Source organism: Mesoplodon bidens (assembly GCF_964165515.1).
Source record: "Mesoplodon bidens genome assembly, chromosome: 19".
In the NCBI taxonomy this organism is placed as follows: domain Eukaryota; kingdom Metazoa; phylum Chordata; class Mammalia; order Artiodactyla; family Ziphiidae; genus Mesoplodon; species Mesoplodon bidens.
This window is the reverse complement of record NC_138179.1, coordinates 23,308,801-23,329,530: the sequence shown is the minus strand read 5'-3', so window position 1 is coordinate 23,329,530 and position 20,730 is coordinate 23,308,801. Positions and strand designations below refer to the sequence as shown.

At 44.0% G+C, this 20,730-nt stretch overlaps 1 protein-coding gene across 2 annotated transcripts in view; it reads right to left on the bottom strand.

Annotated features, from left to right (window-relative positions):
• USP43 (ubiquitin specific peptidase 43) overlaps nt 1–20,730 on the bottom strand; it is a 55,500-nt gene that overhangs the window by 32,449 nt on the left and 2,321 nt on the right. For both annotated transcript variants that reach the window (XM_081220592.1, XM_081220593.1), the window contains exons 2-4: nt 12,885–13,016; nt 5,764–5,867; nt 251–343 (exon numbers count right to left, since the gene is read on the bottom strand). In XM_081220592.1, coding sequence (XP_081076718.1) covers nt 251–343; nt 5,764–5,867; nt 12,885–13,016 — 329 coding nt within the window. The remainder of the gene's footprint in view (nt 1–250; nt 344–5,763; nt 5,868–12,884; nt 13,017–20,730) is intronic.

Here is a 20,730-nt window from a genome sequence, read left to right as displayed (position 1 = left end):
GGCCGGTGCTGGCTTCTAAATGGGCCAAAGACGTAAGCCTGGCAACAGGGCTGATAAACAAAAGCATGTTTATAATTCCTTCTTCGGCTAAAGAAGGGACTCTGTAACCTTTCACGTAAATTGTCACATTCAATCACTGAATGTCCCCAAGCTGCAAAGCTTGGCCGAGAAGCAAAAGAGAAAATGCAGCTGCAAGCCCAAAAGATTCCCAAGGATGGACATCAAGTTCACGGGCATGATGCTCACGTACCTCGTCTGTCGCAATGGGATAGGCAGTGACACACACAGGAAAGGATCGAAGGTGTTGCTCTGTTTCAGGCAGTGGGGACAGGTCAAGGAAGATCTGTGAGGGTGGAGGATACACATTAAAGTTTAATCACACTGAACAGTTTGGCAGTTCCTCAAAAAGTTAATTAGAGAGCCACCATTGCAATTCCACTCCGAGATCTATACCACAAAGAATTGAAAACAGGTATTCAAATCCTTGTACACAGAGGTTCATGGCAGCATTATTCACAATAGTCGAAGGGTGGATACAACTCAAGTGTCCATCAATGGGTAAACGGGTAAACAAAATGTGTTATAGACACATAATGATTATTATTCAGCCACGAGGGCCTGACACTTGTTACATGAATGAACCTCAAAAACATCATGTGAGTAAAAGAAGCCAGGCACCAAAGGCCACATATTTATGATTCCAATTATATGAAATATCCAGAGTGGGTAAAGCCATAGGAACAGAAAGCAGATTGGCGGTTGCCAGGTGCTGAGAAGAGGGAGGCCTGGGGAGTGACTGCTTCATGGGTACCAGGTTTTCTTCTGGGGGTGACGAAAATGGTTAGGAACTAGAAAAAAGTGGTGGTTGCACACCATGGTGGGTGTACATTCTGCTGAATTGCACACTTAAAATGGTTAATTTTATGTTATGTGACTCATCTCAATTTCTTAAAAAGGATAAAGTTTAGTCACATGTATGAGTGCACTGAGTATGGGAAGGGATGCTGTAACCCCTCCAAATCGAAAGATACTGTGCCAGCTTTCAAGCTTAAAGGTCTCAGCCTCACTGGGCCCCAGAATCACATAGGATGCTTTTTTCAAATGCAGATGTCCAGGCCCCACTCCTCGAGATTCTGTTTCAAGGGAAGCAGGAAGAGAGAGGCACCGTCATCAGAATTTTAAAAGCTCCCCAGGTGACTCTAGTATTCAGCCAGGCGGAGAACCACTGATGGAATCCACCTGCCTTATTGTACGGCTAAAGGAAACAAAGTTCAAAAAATAGCAGCTAGTAGTAACAGCTAATGGTGAAAGAATTTACTAAAAACTGGGCATTGTGCATGGATTCACCCGTGTGCTAGCCATAATCACCAGGACGATCCCCATTTTACAGAAGAAAAAACGGAAACACAGAGAGGTTAAGTCACTTGCCCAAGGACACACAGCTCTTAAGTGGCAGAGCTGGCTCAGGTCCCAGAACCCATGCCCATCATCATTCCTTCAGAGTCGTTAGTACAAGTAGATCCACATAGTTTATTTATATTCTTTAAGCTCTTTGAAATTTAACACTCCCATATTTAGCATGTATCTCTGAGAGGGAAAGGCAAGGTTTATACTCCACCCGGGTGCTCTTATTTTATTTCCTTCATCATATAATGCTCCATATTCTTCCAAGATATAAGGGGTTTCTGGATGCTACATTCCTTCTCCTAAAATCTACATGAATTTCCTTGGGAATAGGGGAGAATACTCCGCCACAGGTCCTGCTCTCAGCACTGGACAGCCCTAGGGTAAGTCAGCAAGAAAACCGGAGCTGGGGTCACAATCAGGTTTCCTGAATCTCGACAGAAAGCACCAGTCCTGCTGGATTGGTTTTCCATTGAGCAGACAAAATAGAAAAAGCCAGGGCCCAGCAAGAACCCCTGAAGTTTCCAGGGTGTTGTCCCAGGCAACCCTCAGTGCTCTTCTCATAGCAAGTAGGCTTTCCTGGATACAAGTTAATAGAATGCCAACCATGACTTTAGAAAACAGACCGGAGTACAGACCGGAGTATTTAATGTTCAATCACTCTCTGGTAAATTTCCCTCTGGGAAAACCATAGCAATATTTTGGTAAAAAGAATGCATCAGGGCTTCCCTGGTGGCGCAGTGGTTGAGAGTCCGCCTGCCGATGCAGGGGACGCGGGTTCGTGCCCCGGTCCAGGAGGATCCCGCATGCCGCGGAGCGGCTGGGCCCGTGAGCCATGGCCGCTGAGCCTGCGCATCCGGAGCCTGTGCTCCGCGACGGGAGAGGCCACAGCAGTGAGAGGCCCGCGTACCACAAAAAAAAAAAAAAAAAGAATGCATCAGACATCAAGCTCCAACCAGCAGGGGGACCTGCCATTTGTGGGGGTCCCTCTGCCACCCCAGCTTCTCTCCCTCCCCTCTCCTCCCCTCACCCATCACGTACCGTGGCGTAACATAGGCCTGACACGTGTATTTTTGTCCTTAGGAAATTTCCAAATCCCTGTTTCATATTTAAGTGAACAAATGAGAAGGAATATTTTTCTTTGACTTATTCATTTTTTCTTTAAAGCTACTAAAACTAAGTGAGGCTGCACTTTTTCTTGCAGATACATCATAGTCAACTGATTCAGGGATATGGCCTTTAGATTAAGCCATGAATCTCTGGCAGGGAGCAAGAGATGTGTAGTTTGGCGAAATCACAGAACAGCCTAATTTTGTATTTAAAGAATGGGGAAAATATATTGTTTTCATAATAAACCACAGAGAGGACATGAAATGCACCTGTTCCTCAAAGGATGAGAAATGAGGACAGTGAGTGTGACCAACAGATCAGGGGGAAGGGCGGTGTCACTTTCACAGAAAACTCCAGATGTTACCAGGCTCCATCTACACCTCAAATGTGGCCTGGGGGTCCTTTCGTCCTTGCCATCTCCCCCAGAGTTTCACGGTCCTGTCCTGCTATCTCCCAGGTACTCACAGAGGAAAGAGACAGAAAAGCACCCCAATGCCCTTCAGTGTTCACTTGCCCATCTCCCTGAGCTATTCATCCTCCTTGTCAAATTGCTTCTGTCCCAAAGCCAGCCTCTCACCTGCTGCTGAAACTCAGAACTGCTCTTTGCTCTCCACTGGTTACAAATGTCCCGAAATGGCACTGCTCGTGTCACATTCTGGCCTCTCACTGCTGCTGAATATACGTCTGACACCTCCAACCTGGCCAACTTCACCTGCTCGCTGGCTGGCGAGACGGATGTCCAAGTCGGCAAGGTAATTATGATGACGCACAAGCAAAATGTCACCTCTCCAAGATCTGTTCTGAGGAAGCCTTCCAAAACATGCTCTGCCTAAAAGGGAATGCTGCCTGTAACGGGGACCAGATTAGGCTTTCTGTGAATAAAAGCTATGAAGAGATGAACACACACACACAATCACACCTGTAGCCCAAACTCCAACGTTGCAACAATCCTTGGCTATTAAACTTGCAGATGTTTCCAGGCTGTGGTAATCATCATACAGAATAACGAATTACTTGTCCTCTAGTTTATAACCTCCAGCACCCCAGTACTATTCTTCTTCCTTCTCTCCTCCAGCCAAAGGCAAAAACTCAGCCCCCTAAAAAGGAGGACAAGGGAGATGGAGGGAGAATCTCAGCGAACAGGGATCTCTGAATTAACCCATAACAACATTTCCAGCTTTCAATTTCATAAAGGCCGATGCCAGGGTGGCCCTCCATCCCAGGCAACCTCCCCCCAAGGAAAAGAGGCTGAAGAGGGTCCAGAACAGCAAGTACCACCCTCAGGGGCCCCAGTGTGGAGCTGGTGCCCACCGATGGCTACAGAAAATCACTTTTCAGACCTCAGAAGTCCTAGCCTAGATGGACGTCTCTAACTATATTTTTTCTTAACTCTGGACCAGCAGGCAGAAAGCAGCTATTTTTAGCTGTCACCAGTCTTTTTTTCCAGCATGAATATCTTGCTTCTTACTCATCATTCTATAGTAATCGACAAAGGGTCCTTGCGGTCCTTAGTCTCGGATCAGCTCAAATGTCACTTCTTCACGAATCCTCCCCTGACTCACCTTACGCCTTATGATACTGTGATTTATAATAAGAAATATATAATTGGTCTCCAACAGTTGTTCCAGGCACAGAGCTCCTACAGCTTTTGGAATTTCCTAAGTGATAAGAGCAAGAATGAAGGTAAAAGGAGCATCTTTTGCTATTCATGACAAACCCCATCCCACCACACCTGAGTTTATGCTAACGAGGTGATATCTGGAAAGCCCCCAGAGAAAACCACAGGAGGGGGGCTGGTTGCCAGAGAGACCAAGCATGGGATTAGAGGGCTAGGACTTTGGGCTCCACCCCTACCTGCTGGGAAAAAAAGAAGGGGGTCAGAGGTTGAGTTAACCACGTATGGCCAATAATTGGATCAATCATGCCTACATAATGTTGCTTCCATAAAAACCCCAGCAGAAGGGGCTGGGAGAGCTTCCAAGTTGGTGACCGTGGGGAGGTGCTGGGAGGGTGGTGCACCCAGCGAGGGGTGCGGAACCTCGCCCCTTCCCACAGACCTTGCTCTATGAATCTCCCATCTGGCTGTTCCTGAGTTATACCCTTTCCAAATCAACTGGTAACCTGGTAAGTAAACGGTTTTCCTGAGTTCTGTGAGCCACTCTAGCAAATCATTGAACCTGAGGAGGGGGCCGTGAAAACCTCCAATTTATAGCCAGTCAGTCAGCAACACAGGTGACGACCCGGGACTTGCAATTGGTGTCCGGTGGGCAGGCAGTCCGGTGGGACTGAGCCCTTAACCTGCGAGGTCCGTGCCCACTCTAAGTAGGTAGTGCCAGAATTGAGTTAAATTGTAGGACACTCAGTTGGCGTCCAGAGAGAATCGCCGAATTGCTTGGTGTGGGAAAAACACCCACACGTCTGGGGTCAGAAGGATTGTGAGTGTGGAAGTAGTCAAGAGTAATGCAAAGGGAAACGAGTTTTTTTCCTCTTTCGCATCCATAATACGCACTTCAAAGCTCCCTCCGGGCTTCCCTGGTGGCTCAGTGGTTGAGAGTCCGCCTGCCGACGCAGGGGACACGGGTTCGTGCCCCGGTCCGGGAAGATCCCACATGCCGCGGAGCGGCTGGGCCCGTGAGCCATGGCCGCTGAGCCTGCGCATCCGGAGCCTGTGCTCCGCAGCGGGAGGGGCCACAGCAGTGAGAGGCCCGCGTACCGCAAAAAAAAAGATATTGGGACTTCCCTGGTGGCACTGTGGTTAAGAATCCGCCTGCCAACGCAGGGGACACGGGTTCCAGCCACTGTCCGGGAAGATCCCACATGCCGTGGAGCAACAGAGCCCGTGCATCACAACTACTGAGGCTGCGCTCTAGAGCCCGCGAGCCACAGCTACTGAAGCCCGCATGCCTAGAGCCCGTGCTCCGCAACAAGAGAAGCCACTGCAAAGAGAAGCCCACGCACCGCAATGAAGAGTAGCCCCGCGGGCTAACCACAACTAGAGAAAGCCCACGCGCAGCAACGAAGACCCAACGCAGCCAAAAATAAAATAAAATAAACAAAAAAATGAAATACTGAGGGTTCAGAGACAATAGAAGTTAGTGGTTAATTGGGATTTATAATGGGAGAGAGAAGGGTGTTTATGGTTTCTGTTGTTTTGTAATCTCGGGGTAAACCTGGCAAAGGGAGGTTAGTTACCAGCATAGCAGTTTGCTGAGCCCTTAAGGACAGATTCTAAACACACCCTATTCTTACCTGTACTGTGCTTGAAAGTGGCTTTGCACAAAGCTTTGGCCTAGAGGAAGCTGAGCTGATGGCGACAGGAGGTTCTCGGAGGTCTTCCTGGCTTCAGACTGAAGCTGCAAAGAAATGAGGAGGGGAAGCAATATCAGATGTGCCTCTCATCACTCCACTGCGTTCAGACCAGCGAACCTACACCTCCTCCTGGGTCCTCAGCACCACTCTATGGACCTAAACCTGCAGAACCAGGGCCTTCCATGTTGTCTTACCGTAATCCGCCTCTCCTTCAATCCGCTGGACCTCCCCAGTTCCGAGACAGAGACAGGAGAGAGAGGGAGGAGAGAGCGTATGAGAGTGTGCATGTGTGCGTGTGTGTGCTGAAAGATCATGAACCTTGGTGGAGAGCCCCGTTCTTCCTCCATCCTTCTAGGCCCCCTGTGTCTAGAGGCCTCCGTACATTTCAACTGGGTGAGCGGCCATCACTTCAAATACATCCACACCAAATCTGCCCATCTTCCACCTGCTAAGCTGTTTCTGTCCACATTTTCCAGGGAGCCAGTCTTCACACAAGCATTGTCTGTCACAGACAGACCAGGTTTGCACCTTAGAATAATGAATGCATGAGCCTCCTCCCTCCACAATCTGTCCTATTGTATCCTTCTCTACATTCCCTTATATGTATAAGTGTCCTGTTGCTGCTGTAACAAACGACCGCAAACTAGTGGCTTGAAACAACAGAAATGTGTCCCCTCACAGGTCTCGAGACTGGACGTCCAAAATCAGCATCATGGAGCCGAAACCAAGGTGTCAGCAAGGCCGCACTCACTCTGGAGGTTCTGGAGGAAAATACGTTCGTTCCTTGCCTCTTCCACCTTCTGGTAGCTGTGCGAATTCCATGGCTTATGGCCCCATCACTCCCGTCTTTAAGGCCAGCATCCTCAAAGGGCCAGGAGAAAGGACCACAGGGGAAGTGTTTGGGGAGAAATGTACTGATGTCTGAAATTTAATTTTAAATGCATCCCAAAAAAAAAACGATGAGAAAAAGATGGAGTGATGAGTGGACAGACGGATGGATAGGTAGATAAATACATGATAAAACAATTTTAGTAAAATGTAAATTATAGAATCTAGGTGGTGGGGAGGAGATATTCACTGTATAAGGAATTCAACTTTTCCATGTTTGAAATTTTTCGTAATAAAATTTTGGTACAAATAAGAGTGACAAATACTAAGAACAGTCAGTCCCACTATTTCATTCAACCCAATTTGACCAGAATACAGGATGTACAAAGGGGAGTAGAAAACAGAGCTAGAGAGGAGAGTCTGGTACCATGTTGGATGGGGTCTTAAATGTCCTAAAGAAGATTCCTGGTTCAGTAAACAGCATAGTACCAGGGTTAAGGGTTAGACGCTGGAGTCAGACTGCTGGGGTTCAAGTCCCTGCACTGGCACTTAGCTGTGAGAGTTTCTCAACCTCTGATCCAACTAAATCAATTACTTAAACTCTTTGTTCCATGGTTTTCCAATTTAATAAAGGGGTAATGAACGAGAGTAACCAACGTGCTAGGGATATTTTGAGATTAAAAGAGTTAATATATATAAAACACTTAGAATAGTGCCTGGCACACAGCAAGCACTGTATAAGCGTTTGCTGTTGTTACATGATGGGTAGTATCTAATGGGTTTTGAACCTAAGCGGTGGCTACATGCACAGAGACATGCTATAACCTGACAGGCATGGGCATGATGAAGGAGGGGGCATCTGGAGTTAGGACACAAATTATGAGGCTCAAGAGTCCGGGTGCCAACAGGGTGAACTAGAGTAGCAGCCATGAAAATAAAAAGGAGGTAGGAACGCAATCAAGACACCCTGTGTGCACAGCTCATAACTGAGCACCGGATGGGGAAGGAAACGGAGACAGAGGGAGGGATACACAGGGCCAGCTCCAAGCTTCCAGTCTGAGGCTGGGGAACCACTTTCCATTAACAGAAGAGGGAAAGGCAAAAGGAGAAGTGGGTCAGGGGAGGAGGGGAGGGCAAGCCAAGTTCGAGGCAGAGACACCTACGGCAGGTAAATGAAGGGCTCGGAGGAGAGAGAGAACTTGGATACAGAGCAGATACTGGCATCTGGGCCTGCTCAGGACTGACCCTTCTTCTTTGGCAGTAGCCTCAGTCCAAGGGGAGGTGGGGAAGGCTCTTTCCTCGGGGGTCCTGTCCTCCCTGACCAAGAGACAGGCAGGCACATGACCCAAGCTAGACGGATGAGATGTTCCTGCCCTGCGTGTCAATCATGGGCAGAGTGGCCCAAAGGCTGCAAACAACGACTCTAGCAGAAGTGTCCAGGCTGGAGGATTGAGCTGTTCCTGCCACTGAGACACCCTCACCCCAGAGCTGTCTGGCTCTTCATGGTTCCAAGCCTGGTCTTCAGCCTTCCTTTCGATTCTGCACACTCCCCCTTGGCCTTCCAACTAATCCCCTTCTCGTTTGGGTCATCTGGTTGGCTGCTGTTCCTCGCAACCAAAGACAATGATCCAGGCTGCTTCTGCATCCAGATGATAAGGCAGCACGTGTTGAGAGAGGCTGTGGATGTGACCATCCAAGGATGGGTATGGAAAGTGAAAATCCCAAACAAGGCTGGGGTAAGAGGCAGCAGAGAGTCACTCACAAAGCATGGTCTATCAGGTGAGACCCGGCTGGCGCCACCCTGCTAACTAAGTGACCCTAAAACCCTCCCTGAGCCTCATTCCACATCTAAAAGGAATAGGAGTATTACATCCACCTCATGGAGCCATCATTTAAACCAAAAAAGATGTGGGTATCCTGCCTGGCACATAGTAGGTGCTTGATAAATGTTAGCTTCCTGGTCCTCTCCCCAGCCTCATCCCTTTCTTAATTCTGCAAGAGTGGCATTTCCTATAAGATAAACTACCCAAAAGGTTGCTAGTGTCACAGTGTCTACAGGATAGTAAAAAGATGCCCTATTCACCAGACAAAAACATTTATCGTTGCATTAACAGAGAAGAAAGTGGTCCTTATGTTTTCTATTCTAGTTTCAAGTAAATCGAACTACATGGCTTTCATATGTTTTGAAACAGAAATAACCTCAGAAAAATTGTTCAGAGTTACACAGGGGACAGTCCCTTTCCTTCTTGGGAACAGAAAATGAAGTTTGTGCCCAAGAGTCCAATAGCTCTGCTCTTTTACCTTCAAGCGTTCACAGCCAGGCCTCCGCAGGCAGCCCGATTTTCAAAGGCGTCTTAAAGAAAGGTTTGGGGGTGGTGAACTGTGGTTGGGAGCAAAGGCTCCAGAGCAGAGGTTCTCAATGGGGAAACGCTTTTCCCTCCCCCCGCCAGGGGACATTTGGCCATGCCTGGAGACATTTTTGGTTATCAATCACAGTTAGGGGTACCACCGGCATCTGGTAGGTAGAGGGGCGCTACAAATGCTACAACGCACAGGACAACCCCCCTCCCAGTAAAGAATTACCCAGCCCCAATGTCAAACGTGCTGAGGCTAAGAAGCCCTGTTCTAGAGTTGAATTTTCTAGATCTGGATCCTGGCTCTCCCACTGACTTGCTGTGTGACTTAGGGCAAGTTACTTAACCTCTCTGTGCTCTTCCTCATCCTTAAGTCCAAAGACTTTTCCCACAAAGGCGCAAAAGAGGAAGTCTGAAAGGTAATTGGGAAGGCTGTTTATCCTTCCTACTTTCCAGGTAGGAAGCACTGCCTGGCACAGCCAGGGAGTGGAAAACAGGACAAAAAGCTTTTTTTTTTTTTTTTGGCTGTGCCGCATGGCTTACGGGATCTCAGTTCCCTGACCAGGGATTGAACCGGGGCCATGGCAGTGAAAGACTGGAATGCTAACCACTAGGCCACCAGAAAACTCCCAAGAAGCCTTTCCTAGATGCAGCCAGAAGGAAGAGGCACCCAGGTCTCCTCCCTCCCTCTGGTGGGAAACAGAAGGCACAAGAAACTCAGGATAAGGAAAGGGATCCAGCGCACTGGCTTTGAAATAGACAGACTCAGGTTTGATTCTCTTTCCACAGGTAGAAGTTGAATGACCTTGGACAATTTAACCTAAAGTTCCATTAACTGTAATATATGAATTAACCTTATTATGTGTTACTTATTATTATCCTTATTATGAGTTATCAAATATTAAAGCATGATAACTACTTAATTTATTCAACCATTCAGGGGTTTATTGAGTGTCTCCTATGCATCAGTGAAATGAGTCATGAAAAGCATCATATGAAACGCCTGGCACATAACACACTTCAATAAACAGTATATCTTTTTAATACATCATTCTGATTTCAAAATGTGTTCACGCTAAGATTATGGAATACAGTGTAGTGACACACTTGTCATCTCAGCATTCCTTTCCAACGTGCCCCAGCTCTACAGAAACCTTCCTTACCCATGTGATTTGGGTGGAGTTCACCCCACAGGCATGGAACCCACGTGCCCAATCAGAATATTCCATCCTGCTGGCCACCTGCCCAGGAATGGACATGTGAGCCACGCTAAGACAATCGGACTCTTGCCTGGGCTTTTTCTGGAATCCCAAGTGAAAAAGGCTCTATGAGCATTGCAGGGGCCCCTCCCTCCACTAGATGGGCAGAGTCAGTCCGAGAATGAAGAGAAAGACAAGAGATAAAGAGACCTTGGATCCAGCCTTACCTGAAGCTGGATCAACCCTTGGACTCACAAGTTCTAAAAGACAATAAATGCCCTCTCCTTAAGTTGGACCAAGTTGCAACTAAAAGGGTCTGAATTAGATAAACAGAAAATCGTTGTACATATAAGAAAAATCACCCACAATCCCACAACCCAGAGAAACCACCATAACCTTTAAGTGTCTGGTCCTCCCAGGTTCTGTTTGGTGAAGTTTTTGCTTTGTTTCATTTGTGGGTTTTGGGGGTGAATGGAGTGGTTCTTTTTATTTTTCTATCTTTTTGTCATGCGGGATCTTAGTTCCCCAACCAGGGATCGAACCTGTGCCCCTTGCAGTGGAAGGTGAAGTCTTAACCACTGGACTACTAGGGAAGTCCTGGGATGGTTCTTTTTAAGATAAGAAAACAGGCTTTCAAGCCAGACCTCCCTTGGATTTGAATCCTGACTCTACCTCTTCTTAAGCTGTGCTGCTTCAGGAAGGTTACATAGCCTCTCTGATTCTTGGTTTACCCATATATAAAATGGGGATAATAACTCTAACAACGCCCCACAAATGATAGTAGCTACTCATACTGTGCATAACACTCCAAGATGTGCTCTGAGGAGTACAGAATACTGTACAATCATTATCTTCCCTGTTCCCTGCATTTGGCAACCTGCTGTCTCAGACATGAGTACTCTTTCTGCAGCTCTGTCAAGCTCTTAGCTTCTACATTATATTGTTGTTTGAAAGAGATCTATTCTTTATTCAAGACATAGATGGTTATGCCCTCCTTTTCTTAAAGTTGCCGCTTGTCATTTTTAAAAGGGAAAGAAACAAAGACAACAGCTGGCTGTGTGGACAAGTTAAGAAAAAACATGACTCAGCTTCTTGAGCCATTTTATTTTTAAATAAACGTTGTATGTATTTAAGGAGTGCAACATGAGGATTTGATACACATCTACATGGTGAAATGATTACTTCAGTCAAGCCAACCAACATATCCATCTCCTCATGTAGTTACCTTTTTGTGTGTGTGGTGAGAGGACCTGAAATCTACTCTCTTAGCAAATTTCCAGCACTCAATATGGTATTATTAACTACAGTCATCACGTTGCACATTACATATCTCGATTCATTCATCCTACAAACTGTGACTGCCATTCAATCTCCCCCATTTATTTATTTTTAATTTATTTTATTGAATATAGTTGATTTACAATGTTGTGTTAATTTCTGCTGCACAGCAAAGTGATTCAGTTATACATATATGTCCATTCTTTTTCATATTCCTTTCCATTATGATTTTTCCCAGGATATTGAATATAATTCCCTGTGCTATACAGTAGGACCTTGTTGTTTATCCATCCTGTATAAACTAGTTTGCATTTGCTAATCCCAAACTCCCAATACTTCCCTCCCCCAACCCCCTCCCCCTTGGCAACCACAAGTCCGTTCTCTATGTCTGGGAGTCTGTTTCTGTTTTGTACATAGGTCCATTTGTGTCACATTTTTCCATTCAATCTTTATTACTCTAGAATAATGGTCTCTGGGCAGATAATGTAAGGATGGGAAGGTAACGGGTGAAAGATTGAAACACTTCCAGAGGGCTTTTTAATTGATTCACGAGGGGGATGGGAAAAAAATGTCCAGAATTAAAACAAACAAAAAACAAGTAAAGCAGTTCTTGTAGCTGCATCTGGATCAGTTTTGAGACACATAAAAAGTAATATGCGACTGATTAATTACCAAAGCTTGTGAAACATTTTTTAAATTATAGCAGATTATTCATGGATATTGTTGTAATAACTTTGCTCACTGATGGAATAATAACTGCACTCGTTTTTAGTTTCTTAAGAGAGAGAGAAAAGGATAGGATTAGAGTAGAACCCATCACTGATCTTTATTTAGCAAGGCCCCTAGAGAACACAGCTGATTTATCAACTAGCGGTGGCTACTACAAATGATCGTAGGGCTTTCTTACTCCCAAAAGTTTGAGGTTTCATCCAAATCTGAGACTGCTGAGTGCACACATGTAAAGATCATCCATCCTGCGTCTTGAGAAAAAAGATTGGGAATCGCTTGCTCTGTAGGATAAGTAACTAAAAAAGCAAGGGTGGAGTTAAAATGGAAGCATCTAAAAATAATAAGCAATGGCACTCATGGCCTCAGATGACCATACTAAGGCATAGGATATTGACAAAAAGGAGATTTTTTTTTCAAACTTTAAACCAAACAGAAACCCTATTCACCATATCACTGGGATTAAAGAGGATGAGGAACAGCAATGGGAGGAAACGTCTGGTCTAAAACAAAAGAGGCAAAGAGGAAGGAGCAGGGAACGGTACCATGTGAACAGCAGCCAGAATACACAAAAATCTACGGATCCGAATTTCAAGATTTAGTTTTGAAGAGCTGAGTAAATGTGCAAGGGGAAAAAAGAAAATCAAACACAACGTGTTGTTTGAGGGCGACTGACCTTGTCGGACCCCAGCCCCCAGGCCGCGCCCTCCAAGTCCTCGTGCACACGATCCAGCAACCAGAGCAGGAACTCCAGGGCGTCGTGCTGGGAATTGCCTTGGAACTGAGAGCCGTACTTGGAGACCGCATTCTGAAAGGAACAGAAGAATGTTTACATTAGCCAAGACATGGAAGCAAACTAAATGCCCATCAACAGACAATTGGGGACTTCCCTGGTGGCGCAGCGGTTAAGAATCCGCCTGCCAATGCAGGGGACACGGGTTCGAGCCCTGGTCAGGGAAGATCCCACAGGCCGTGGAGCAACTAAGCCCATGCGCTGCAACTACTGAGCCTGAGCTCTAGAGCCTGCGAGCCACAACTACTGAAGCCCACGCGCCTAGAGCCCGTGCTCCGCAACAAGAAGCCACCGCAGTGAGAAGCCCGCGCTTTGAGGGGCAATTTGGCCCTTCAAACATCCAAATAAGGGCCTGGAAGCACCAAGCCTACCCATGGTCATGCTTCAGCCTTGATCAGGATGACAAGTCAGAAACAACGTGGGGCAAGAAATGGTCTTTCCTGCTAAAGCCTGTCATTTGGGGGGCAGTGTCCCCAAATGCTGTGAGGGTTCTCTGTATAGGAGGAGGCATCGTTTTTTCCAGAAAGACTACCATTGTATATCCTGTCCTTTGAAAACACACAGGGTTGTCTGTTGAATATATGTATATATATATATATTTTTTTAATTGAAGTATAGTTGATTTACAATATTGTGTTAGTCTCAGGTGTACAGCATAGTGATTCAGTATTTTTGCAGATTCTATTCCATTATAGGTTGTTACAATATAATGGGTATAATCCCCTGTGCTATACAGTAAATCCTTGTTGCTTATCTATTTTATGTATGGTAGTTTGTATCTGTTAATCCCATACCCCTAATTTGTCCCTTTCCCCTTTGGTAACCACAAGTTTGTTTTCTATGTCTGTGAGGCTGTTTCCGTTCTGTTTTGTTTCTTTTTATTTTATTTTATTTTATTTTTATTGAAGTATAGTTGATTTACAATGTTGTTAGTTTCTGCTGTACGGCAAAGTAAATCAGTTATACATATACATATATCCACTCTTGTTTAGATTCTTTTGAGTAGAGTTCCCTGTGCTATATGTTTCTGTTTGAATATACATTCATTTGTATTATTTTTTAGATTCCACATGTAAGTGATATCATATAGTATTTGTCTTTGACTTACTTCACTAAGCATAATATTCTCCAGGTCCATGCACGTTGCTGCAAATGGCAGTATTTCATTCTTTTTTATGGCTGAGAAAGGTTCCATTGTATGTTTATACCACATCTTCTTAATCCAATTGCTTTTTTTTTAATGATTAAGATTTTCTTTTTTAAGACTTAATTTTATTTATTTTTGGCTGTGTTGGGTCTTTGTTGCTGCATGCTGGCTTTCTCTAGTTGCGGCGAGCGGGGGCTACTCTTCGTTGCGGTGCGTGGGCTTCTCATTGTGGTGGCTTCTCTTGTTGTGGAGCACAGGCTCTAGGCATGTGGGCTTCAGTAGCTGTGGCAGGTGGTCTCAGTAGTTGCGGCACGTGGGCTCAGTAGTTGTGGTTCGCGGGCTCTAGAGCACAGGCTCAGTAGTTGTGGCACACGGGCTTAGTTGATCTGCGGCATGTGGGATCTTCCCTGACCAGGGCTCGAACCCGTGTCCCCTGCATTGGCAGGCAGATTCTTAACCACTGCGCCACCAGGGAAGTCCCCAATTGTCCGCTGATGGGCACTTAGCTTGCTTCCATGTCTTGGCTAATGTAAATAGTGCTGCTATGAACATTGGGGTGCATGTATCTTTTCAAACTAGTGTTTTCATTTTTTTCTAGAAATATACCCAGGAGTGGGATTGCTGGATCACATGGTAGAATGTTTTGACAGAGGTGACCATCTCTCCTCCCTGAAGCTCTGGTCCTTGGATTGCTGGGGCGCACGCTCACCTGGCCCCCCACCCACACCCTCAGTCTATTTCCACGCTGTCTCTCTCTGTTCACCCCAAAGGTGGACAGCTTCTTGTCCTTCTCTCTCCACGGTAGTTTCCTTCATTCCCACAGCGTCAACTCTTTTTGAGAATGACCACATGGCCCAGTGAAGTGGGCTTCCTTAAATACCACGCATGTGGTTCCTTCACTGCCTCTTCCTAAAATGAATGAAACTTGAGAAGTACAAACATCTCCTTCTGTGGTTAGATCACAAAATGTTTGGGCCAGTCCTTAATCCCTTTAATAAATACTTATTTGTTGAGTGCCTACTAGGGGCCAGGCACTAGTCTAGGGCCTGGGGCTACAACACCGAATGGCGATATGATTCCCTGCCCTTGTGGCACTCACATTCCTGCACCCTTCACGCTGTCCTGTTAGACGAGGTAACAGCTTTGTCATTTTCTGGGTAAATGCATGTTCCAGCTTTTCAAAAAGTTTATTTCAAAGGGTAATATATGTACCTACTTTAAAAAAAAATAATTCAAAATATAAAAAGAACAGTAACGAAAAGTCTTCCCAGGACTGGGTGCCCCTCCCCTCCCCAGAGGGAGGACACTTTGAACATTTTCTCACGTAGCATCCTTCCAGGGTCTTTTTTGTGCAAGCACGAGCATCTGAATGTAAGCAAACCCCCTTTTCTGTGTGAGTGCACAGGGCAGGCCTTGTGCCCTGTAGGTCTGTCCTCTGCTCATGCCCACCCAAGGCAGCTGTGTGAGCAAAGCTGTGAACCCAGCAGATCTCACCAAGGCCAATCTAATCAAAGGCCCTGGGCTCTTCTTTCTTTCCCTTTTTTTTCATCTTTCCTTGGGACTTAAAGGAAACTTTAGGATGAGCCGAAGCGAAATTCAAGATTTAATTAACTGAAACGCTGGTTCTGAGTCTTTATTTGAAACACACTAGCTTGGGTGCACTGGAGGGTCTAGGCTTCTCTGCACTTTGACCCCCAAGCAGGGCTGCCCAATTAGCAAATAAAATGAACCTTGAATAAGCAGTAAATAATGATAATGTTTGTGGTGTAAGTATGTCCCAGGCAATATTGGGAATGTATTTCTACTAACAAGTTATATTGCTTATCTGAAATTCAAATGGAGCTGGGCATCATGTATTTTCCCTGGCAACCCTACCTCCCAGCCTCCCTCAAACCTACACCCTTAGTCCCAACATTCCCTCCCAGGGGGGCAGCCAGCCCCTCCAGCTTGAAATCTCTAACATCAGCTCTTTCTCTTAGTGTCAGGGTCTTCTTGCAGCTTCCGTCTCACACCCACATCAGTCAAGCATTCTGAGTCTGCCTTCCCAACTGTTTCCATCCCACCCCTTCACCAGAGCCCCTTTCCCACTGTTGAGTCCTAACTCCCACTGATCCAGACTGCAATGCCTACCTCGAGGGGAGCCCGGCCCCCAGCACCTCCCCCTGACCACCCACTGCCTGCAGGACAGGACAGACCCTTCTTCCCACAGCCCAGCTGGTAATGTCGTGTCCCCACCCAAACCCTTCCCGGCTTGCTGACTCACCACCTAATAATCCAGATTCCTCCAGTCTGGCCCCATCCATCACTCACCACTCCATCTCATGTTTCAAAGCTCCAGGTAAATGAGCCGCTCGGGTGCCCCAAACATACTTTCCCACTTCTATGGGCTATACCTTTACTTATTCTTCCTTCCATGTGAGAACCATTCCTCTCCTGCTAATCAGGCTAATCCTTTAAATTGACACTCTTGTCCTCTTAGTCTGGCCATAAAGCCACACAATCTTTCCAGAAAGAATATGACAACTTCAAGAAGACAGACAAGATAAGGCCTTAATAATGTCCCTCTTTATAAACATAGTGATTCCACTTTAAGGGGTTTAGCCTAAGGAAATGAGAGATCCAAGCAAAGATATCTCAAAGTTATCTGGGGAGAACTTACTGCACACTTATATCAGACGGCCTTAAAAATTATGCTTGAGGAAATACTAATGGGAAAAGAAGATAAATAATCCTGTCGTTAAAAAAAAACAGCAAAAATATACATTTGAGATTTTAAAAATATATTTATAGATAGAAAGGTAAAAGACCAGAAAATATATGGCAAAATATTAGCAAATGGTTATAGAAAGATGGGACCACAGGTAATTTTCTTTTTCATTTTAACTTGTACATTGCAAATTTTTTTAACAGTGAACACTATTCTTTATTGGTCTTTTCCCAATTATAACAGTATCTGTCAGGTATTTTACAGAGTTTTTTAAGATAACTTTACCTATTGATTCTACAGAAAACATTCCCATAGAAAGTCTACTGAAATGTAACTAGAACTGCATTAAAGCTAAATCCCTGGGATTTAACTTGGGAGAGATGAATGGCAATATTTGGTATTTCTACCCTGCAATATGGCATATAGCTCGATCCGTGTGTGTGTGTGTGTGTGTGTATTTCTTCCTCTCACCACTGATAATTTATAACATATTTGTTTTAAGAAGTATTCCTACTTCTTTCATACATTGGGTTGTTTTTAGGTATGAAATCTCATTTTTATATGTTTCTAAATGGGTCTTGCTTTTGACTGTCTATGTTGTACCTGAACCCATTAGTGACAGCAATCATGCTAAAATAAGGATTTCTACAATGATTTAGTGATTTTCCTTCTGTTCAACATATTTTTTTTCCACTTCCACTTCACGTCTTACTGGTTTTGTCCAGAACTTCCAAAACATACAAGTGATGAAGGTATCCTTGTTTTTAAAAAGCAATGCCTCCACCGTATCACTTGAGGCATACTGTATGTCTAAAATTGTTAGTCTAAAATTGATCCTCAAGCACATGAGCTATGATAAATTCCAGATGGCTGAAATTCTTAATATAGCCATAGAAAAACTAGAAGTACATAACATAGACTGTTTATCAAAAGGTATGAGATAAATAAATCTAAAACTTTCCGTAGGGAGAAGGAGAGAGTTGGGAGAAAATATCTGCAGCAAATATGACTAGAGTTAAGGAACTTACAGAAACAAGAAAAAAGAACATTAAGACCAAGGCAGAATGGATAGACAAACCACATGAACAGACAATTCCAAGAGCAGTCTTACAACTAGTAAAAAAAAAAAAGCATAGAAAAATCCAACACCTCACTCCTAATCAAAAAAACAAATGTAAAAACAAGATGCTGTTTCTTTTTGTTCAATAAATTAATAAGAGAGAATAACCAATACTTAGGAAAATATGCATTGCTGGTGTATCTACAACTTGATATAATTATTTGGAAAGAAATTTGTCAGTGTGGGTACTAAAAATAATCAAGCCCAACAAAATTGAACTAAAAACTAAAAAACAATAAATACTTAAAATTGGGATGTGATTATAAAAGTACATACATGTCAAAACTCATCAGATTCTACACTTAAAATTTTTACTCAGCCCTGAGAAAAGAAATTCTGCCATTTGCAACAATGTGGATGGACCATGAGGACATTATGCTGAGTGAAATAAGTCAGAGAAGAACAGATAGTGTATAATACCTCTTACATGTGGAATCTAAAAAGAAATCGAAATTGGAAAAGCAGAAAATAAAACAGTGGTTATCAGGGGCTGAGAGGGGAGGAATGGGACAGATGGTGTGTAAGGGTACATAGCTGTAACTAGTAGATAAATAAGTCCTGGAGACTAATACGTGTACAGGCAGACCTCAGAGTTATTGTAGGTTCAGTTCCAGACCATCATAATAAAGCAAATATCTCAATAAAGCGAGTCACGTGAATTTTTTGGTTTCCCAGGGCATATAAAATTATATTCACACTATTCTGTAGTCTCTTAACACTACAATATTGCAATGTACAATAGCATTGTCTAAAAAAACAACCTACAGACCTTAATTAAAAAACAATTTATTATAAAATAAAATTCAAAAAAAAGGCAAAAATAAATAAGTAAATAAATAAATAAAACAATTCATTGCTAAAAAAAATGCTAACCATCATCTGAGCCTTCAGCGAGTCTAACCTGTTGCTGGTGGAGGGTCTGGCCTCGATGTTGGTGGCTGCTGACTGGTCAGGGTAACTGCGGCAATTTCCGAAAATAAGACCACGATGACATTTGCCGCATGGATTGACTTCTCCTTTCACTTGAACACTTAGAGGCCATTGTGGGGTTATTAATTGGCCTAATTTCAATATTGTGTGTCTCAGGGAAGAGGGAGGCCCAAGGACAGGGAGAGAGGTGGGGGAACAGCCTGTTGGTGGAGCAGTCAGAACACACACATTTATTAAGTTCACTCTCTTATATGGGCGTAGCTCACGGCAGCCCAAAACAATTATAATAGTAACATCAAAGATCACTGAGCACAGATCACCATAACAAATATAATAACAATGAAAAAGTTGTAGATACAGTGAGAATGACCAAAATGTGACAGAGACACAAAGTGAGCAAATGCTCTTGGAAAAAGGGCACTGATAGACTTGACCAATGCAGGGTTGTCACAAACCTTCAATTTGTCAAGAACACAATATCTGCAAAGTACAATGAAATGAAGTGTACCTGTACAGTGATTATAGACAACAAAACTGTACTATAAACGATAAACTTGCTAAGACACTAGATCTTAATTTTTCCCAGAGCTAAAAGAAATAATAATTACATGACGAGATAGGGGTGTTAACCAATGCTACTACTGGCAATCATACTGCAATACAAACGTATCAAACCAATGTATTATATACCCTGCACAGTGTTATATCTCACATATAACTCAATTTTTAAAAATGGGTGCCTTTCACTGTACATAATTTATACCTCAAAAAAGTTGATTTAAAAAGCAAGAAAACATAAAAAGAACAAAACAGTCATCTTTGCTTTGACCATGTCGTTTCACTTCAAGGAATTAAGCTTATGGAAATGATCAGAGCTGAGGACAATGATTTAAATACAAGAATTTTCAATGTAGCATGATAGCTGGAAAATTGTACAGTGCATAAACATCTCCCTAGGGATTGGTTCATTTAATGAAATATTACACAATCATTAAAAATTAAGTTTTATAAAACATTTTAATGACCAGGAGAAAGTCCTATGATAATACTTAACTGAAAACAGCAAGATACAAAACTAAAATTGCCAATTGTTTGTACACAATTTGAAGCACATCAACACAGTAATGCTGGTTATCTCCAGAGGGTGGAGTTCCAGATCTTTCTTTTTTTACATTTTAGCATTTTCCAATTTTTTATAGTTATATACATTGAATTACATCATTAGAAATCAAAGTATTATGAATAATACCATGGACAGGATTTTTTAAATGTATTCATTCATTTGCTCTTAAGTCCTACTACCACTGGGACGCCGGGTGACTCAGGGCCCAGGGAGGGGGAACACCACAGACCCATCCTTTTTGCGTGGCTGGGCTGGAGTAACTCACTTATCACCAGTTCTAATCGTGGGTCCGTGGTATGACTTCACTCACATCCATCTCTCCCACTGGACGGTAAACTCCAGGAGAGGAGCCCCAGGATCAGGTTTTGCACTCATCACCCCACATGTGTTCCAGGCTCCCTGTATAGTATCTAGACACTCAATATTTGTTGAATGAATAAATGTTTCCTCATCTGTAAAATAAGAGGAGCTCACCTAGATTTCAATCCCCAAGGTTTAAAAGCACAGATTTTTAAAAATCCTTCCCCACTCTCTCCAAGGCTGCCTACCAGGAAAGTTCCAGGAACCCCTGGCTTATAACACCCTTACTAACATATTAACAGTTTGATTATCCTTCAGCTCCCCGAGGCTCACAGGGAGCTTCTTGGCTCTAGGGATTTGAGAGCAGGCAAGAGAGACAGGAAACGCCGGTGAGTCATGGAG